The 6,000-nt window shown below is 47.9% G+C and overlaps 1 protein-coding gene across 2 annotated transcripts in view; it reads right to left on the bottom strand.

Moving 5' to 3' along the window:
• SMAD3 (SMAD family member 3) overlaps nt 1–5,200 on the bottom strand; it is a 67,556-nt gene extending 62,356 nt beyond the window's left edge. Inside the window, exon 1 of one of the 2 annotated variants that reach the window (XM_085070253.1) lies at nt 4,615–5,200. In XM_085070253.1, the coding sequence (XP_084926379.1) occupies nt 4,615–4,820 (206 nt within the window). In that variant the 5' untranslated portion in view covers nt 4,821–5,200. The remainder of the gene's footprint in view (nt 1–4,614) is intronic. The other variant, XM_085070252.1, reaches the window with a different exon arrangement.
• Between the last annotated feature and the right edge of the window lie 800 nt (nt 5,201–6,000).

Below are 6,000 nucleotides of genomic sequence, written 5' to 3' on the forward strand. Positions count from 1 at the left end.
TGCAGCAGCACAAAGGTTGGGCCAGGGCTGTAAAACCTGCCCAGGAAGCTCGGGCAGGACAGAGGTCAGTGACACGGCTGTGCAGCAGGAAAATGCCAGCAGGATGGAGCTAGGCAGGGGGATGGCAGCCAGAGGGTGTTTGCACACAGGGGCTGCACTGTAACCACAGCACACCAGGGCTATGTTGCTCCATGCTCGCTCAGACAAGGCCATCAAATATTAAAGCTCCTCACACACAGGGACAGAAAACTGAAAACAAGGTAGTTTAAAACTGGCACGGAAAGATATATAAATTTGCACATGGACACACAAAGCTGTGACTGACCCTTTGCTTATTATTGAAACCAGAGGGGCACCACTCCCAAAAGAGGAGCATGGAATCCTAGAATATCCTGAGCTGGAAGGGACCCACAAGGAGAAAGTCCAACAACCCCAAAATCCCACCATGCTGTGAAACCACAACATACTTCAGGGTCTTGCAGACAGCCTCTGCCACTTAGCATACTCACAGTTTTCATATTTCCCTGTTACCACCTCAAACCTAAGAGCATGATCAATTCCTGTAAATATTGTGTGGTCAACTACCAACATAACAGAAGCTGTGCTCACACCCAAGATGTTCCTGAAATGCTTTTGCATTATGTTCCTTATGCATTATCCCTGGTTTTCCCCACCAAAATGTAAATCACTGAAGGAACACCTTGTTCAGTGGCTTTTAAGAAGCAAATGTGCCATGTTTCCATTTCAATTGGTACATTCTATGCTTATCAGATGAGTTCCACAAGAAATAACACCCACCTCTCTTCAAAACTACCTTCTAAATTAAAAAAAACTCCACCACTTAAAAGAAGGTGTTCCTTACATACAAGAATCCTGGCTCCCCTAAAACCACTGGTGATACCAAAACAAATAAATACAGTAATGAGTTCAAAAGAAAAATGTGCATATGAAAATATATTACAAAATGCCATGAGATTTATGTTGTAGTGTGTGCAACACCACTGAAGATCTTGAAACAAAGCATTTCCTATCTCATGTAACAAGACTATAGATAGTGCACACCTTTTAGAAATCACTGAGTGCCCATCACATGGTCTGCTTTCTGCGGTTCAGACCCTAGAAAAGTAGATTTAAACACTCACCTCTGTTCTGACTAACATACTTTATTTCTAGGGCAAATGCTGCTGGTTTCTCAGGTGTACAGAATGGCCTCTCTTCAGCTCAGGAACAGCGTCAGAAACGCAGGTTTCTGCAGGTTTGGATGAATGTCAGGTGTAGATACCATTCTTACTATATTTTTGGGTCTCAGAAGAGAATAGAGAGATCGAAAATTCAAAAATTCTGCAAGCAGCTGGCACAGATCTTTGCCTGCTCACTGAGCAAAGCAGAGAGGCCACAAACACCCACCTGACTGTGCTGGGTAGGTGCTAATGGCACACTTGTCCTCAGGTTGGTCTGAAAAGTGATAAAAATGCTCATCTGAAAGCTGGGCTTTCAAGATAAAGCAACTATGACACAGGATGCATTTTAATGGGCAGAATAACGTGTGTTTTCAACTTTATCACCCAATACAGTATGAAAAAATCTCTTTTTGCCAGGCAGCCCCAGCTTGCTAGGACTCACTAGGTCAGGTGCTGACACCAAAGGCCACCAGCTCAGGGCACACAGGTTTAAAGGAAGGTCTTGCTGAGGCAGGATGGCATTTGGCAGCTGTGTTCCAGAGGAGGAGGGAAGGAAGATCCTCTAAAGGATTCCTCCTGTGCAGCACCAGCACCCATCAGATGGTCTGAGACCAGAAGGCTCTTCAGGTGGAAATTACTTCCTCTTCCAGCAGTAAAAACAAGAAGGAAAAATCCTGCCAAGAGAGTCACACTGAAATCCTTGAAGGCCTCTCCAGCCTTTTGCTCTCTGCCAGAGGTTCTTCCAACACAAAACTTGGGGCCTGAGGTGTCTGTCACATCACCTCAGAAATGGAGCACTTGGAGAAGCAATACATGCTGAGCAAATACACCAGCAAATAAACTAATCCTTGTTTACTAATCTGCCAGAAGATTGCATGTAGTACATATTTCTAGATCCCAGCAGATAAACATTACAGCAGGAATACACTTGTTATTCTAATTCCTCAGCCCTACAACAAAAAAATATCTTTTTCCTGTCCTTTCTTCAAACAACCCCACCTGATCAGAGCAGGAATGTGCTGTGCAGCCCTCACTCCCAGAAGCAACGCTTCTGCAAAGCTCGAGTCCTTTTCCATGTGAAACTTGCTCCGTCTCATGGATACAATAGCTAATTTTGGACTTACCCTGCTCCTGCTGGGCCAGAGTCATCACTGGCATGGCTCCACTGTAATTCAGTCTACTGATGCATTACAGACAATGCACAACATGAGCTAATCCTTAATGATGCTTTCCCCCCCCTTTCCCCTCCCCAACATAGTATTTGAGTAAAGAGTAAAATGACATACGTAAAAATTATTAAATGAAAAAAAAAGCAAACAGCGAACTAAAACCACGCTAAAATTGTCTTGCAAACACTAATTTCAGATGACACAGTAATCAGATTCACAGATACATTAGGACAAGCAGTGCAGCCCAGAGGAAAAGGCACAGCTCTTAAAGTCACAAGGCCTAGTTAGAGCTGCAGCTCTGCACTCCAGACTGTTCCATGTTCCCACACCATTCCCCAGCCTCTGATCCTCAGATATTAACATCTCAGCACAGACTAACCTCACCATGCTCATTTCTAAACAGTAATAAAAGTACACATGAAGTGGTGTTTAAAAACTAATGCCACTGTTTATGGGGCTCCCCTCAAAATAGGTTGATGCCTCCCCTGTTTAAGTTTAAGATCTGCAGGATCCAGGTTCAGTGTCATAAATTAACATGAAATGTTTTAATTTCTGCACACATTTTCTTTAACAGAGGAGAAACAGACGTTCAGCAGGAACAGCCAGGACAGTCTAGGTGAGAATATTAATGACGTGTGATATCTGTTTCTGTTATTTATTTTCAACTTTTAATTTTTAATTTTTTTTAATAAAGCACTGAATTTGGCCCAACTCTTTTCTTTCTTTAAATCATAAAATATCAAGCCCTTCCTTATCTAAACCACCTTGTTCCTGGTGACAGAAGTTCCAAGGGACTTCATGCTCTGCTCCCTAACGGGTCAGCATCAGCCAGACACAATACCCAGGTCACAGCAGCAGGGCTGCTCCAGCAATTTTCTTCTTTTGAAATGCTAAATATTTCAGGGAAGTGTTTTAAAAAGGGAATTATCTACGTGGAAGGCACTGCTGCTTACCAAGAATTCAAAAAATAGAGCTTTTAAGGCGTTTGTATTGCGTGGTGGCTCTACAGGTTTTGATTTCTGCTTCAAGTAGAAGCCAGAGCAACTCTAACAAAGGCTGAGAGCTCTCATTTGCATTACTGGCCAAAATCTTAGCCACAGTCATTCACCAACAAAAAAAGATAAGGAGACTTTATTTTTCCTTTTAAAAAAACACTGCAGTTGTTGGAAGAAAATTTTAGGAGTTCCAAACATGCACATTTCTAAGCTACTTGCTTCACTTTTTCATGCAACAGATGCTGCTTTGTATCAGCTCCTGCATATTAAATCATTCTGACAACCAAGAAAGCATACATTTGTTTGTGCCAGAGAGAAGCATGAATACACACACACACACAGATATCTTCTCACGCAGAAGCACACAATTATGCAGCATTCAAATATTTGGGATGAACTTTGGCCTTTGCTTTAAAAAAAAAAAGAAAAAAAAGAAAAAAAAAGTACTCTCAAACAACAATCAGGAACAGACCCAGCAGTCATCTGGCTGAGCTCACAGAAATCAACAATCTGCAGCAATAAAACATCACTTGTGGGCAGCCATTTGAAAGTTACTTGGAAAATTATTCTTAGATGGGATAGTTTTATACATGTCTTTTATGATTTATGATGGCCCTATGGATCGAGCTCGGAATGGAGGTGAAAAATGAAATCTGTGTTAATTCAAAAACCGGAGGGAAAAAAATAATCAGTTACATTTACCGTCATACGTTTGGGTTTGGATTGTTTGGAGTGGGAAAAAAAATCTCCTTCAGCTCTGCCATTTGCATTGCCGATTTAAAAAGTAATCTGAAAACACCAGCAGAGCAGAGCTCTCAGCACCCCTTCGGAGGGGAACATGGAAGAAGCCAAACAACCCAAACAAAACCGTTTTCCTGACACATTAATCACAAGGAAACCTCAATGCAGCTGCACTCGAGAATCCGCTGAAACTTCTGACAATGGGAGAATTCTCCCTCAGCGAGTGCAACTAACCCACAGCGCTTCCAACTTTCCTCCTTTTTTACAATCTCGGCTCGAGGCGTATTTTCTCCACCACGTTTTCGCTCTCGTTACTAGAGAGTAATTCAATGCTGTAGTTACGCCAGTTACGGCGTTTTTCTTAACTAGCTGAGGAGCAGGCGGAGAGGACCAGCAGCGCACCGAGCGCGGCAGGGCCGGGAGAGAAACGAGCCTTGTCCCGGCCGTGCCCTGAGGGTCCCTGAGGGTCCCTGTGTCCCCCTGTGTCCCCTCGGCCCCCCGCAGGGCCCGGCAGCCGCGCCCCGGTACCTGGGGATGGTGATGCACTTGGTGTTGATGTTCTGCGTGGTGATCGCCTTCTCCAGCTCGTCCAGCTGCCCCGTCTTCTTCAGCTTCTTCACCAGGCTCTTCACCGCCTTCTCGCACCATTTCTCCTCCTGCCCGTTCTGCTCGCCTTTCTTCCAGCCCAGGAGCCGCTTGACGATGGGAGGAGTGAAGGGCAGGATGGAGGACATGCTGGCTGTGCCGGCAGCGCTCTGCCCGCCGGCTCCGCGCTCTGCCCGCCGCCCCTCGCTCTGCCCGCCGCCTCACCGCGCGGCCGGGCGGCCCTGCCCGGCCCGGCCCGTCCGCTCCCCGCCCCGCCGCTGCCTCAGCGCCGCGGGCCCGCGCCTCCAAACTTTGCCCGGAGTTCGCCGCCTCTCCCCGGCGGCGGCGGCGGCGGCAGCAGCTCCCTCCTCCTCCCCCTCCTGCCCCGCTCTGTGTGCGCGGAGAGGCGCCCACTCCAGCTCATTCCCAGTCTGTCTCTCATGCAAATTGCGTGCTGGCCGCCCCGGCCCGGCTTCCACCCCCTCCTTCCCTCCCAAACACGCCGCCGAGGGAGGGAGGGAGAGAGGGAGGGAGGATGGAAGGAGGGCGGGGAGGCGGCCGGCCCGCCGGGAACTCCGCTCCTCCACCGCCGCCGCGGAGGCCCCGGTTGGGCTCACTGAGGGCTCCGCGCTCCGCCGGGCCCTGAGCCCACAGCCAGGGGAGAACAGCCCCGGAGCAGGACAGGGAGAGCTGCCCGGAGAAACCCCACCGAGGGGAGGAAAATAAACACAAATGCAAAGCCCTCCGAGCGTAAAGCCCCCTCAGTGAGGGGAAGGGACAAGAGTGTCCAAGGGTGGCTGCAGCCCCTGCCATCTCCTCCATGGCAAGGCGCGTTCCCACAGAGATACCCGAACACAGCCTGGCCAGCCTTGCTCAGACAACCAGCTGCTTCTTGTTTCAACCCCTTTCATTTACTATTCCATTCCCTCATCTTTCCACCCCGAGCAACAGGTACCCGAATAATTTTTGCCCTGTATCAGACACAAACGACACCCTGGAGGTGTTTACCTCCGGAGCTGGTCAGAAATTCTCAGACGGAATATTTTTGTCAGAAGACGGCAGTTTGTTCACATCTAGGTGTTTTGTAGAGATGCTTCGGTTTGGGCTGACTCAGGGTGGCATCCAGGTACATTTCCAGTTTCTAACTTTCCATCGCTGGGCAGACTGGGCTGTCACACTCCCCGCTCTCAAGCATCGCCCCATCCATGCTGAAAGGGAGCCCAGCTCCTAAAAAAACATGTAATTATAAACTTTAGCTCCTCAAAACAGCAGTTCTCTGCTAAAACTACCCCAAAATGGTGCTGAGCAAGCAGCAAGGAGGCTCAGGGC

This window comes from Lichenostomus cassidix, chromosome 10 (assembly GCF_008360975.1).
Source record: "Lichenostomus cassidix isolate B80296 chromosome 10, HeHo_3.0, whole genome shotgun sequence".
NCBI lineage: Eukaryota > Metazoa > Chordata > Aves > Passeriformes > Meliphagidae > Lichenostomus > Lichenostomus cassidix.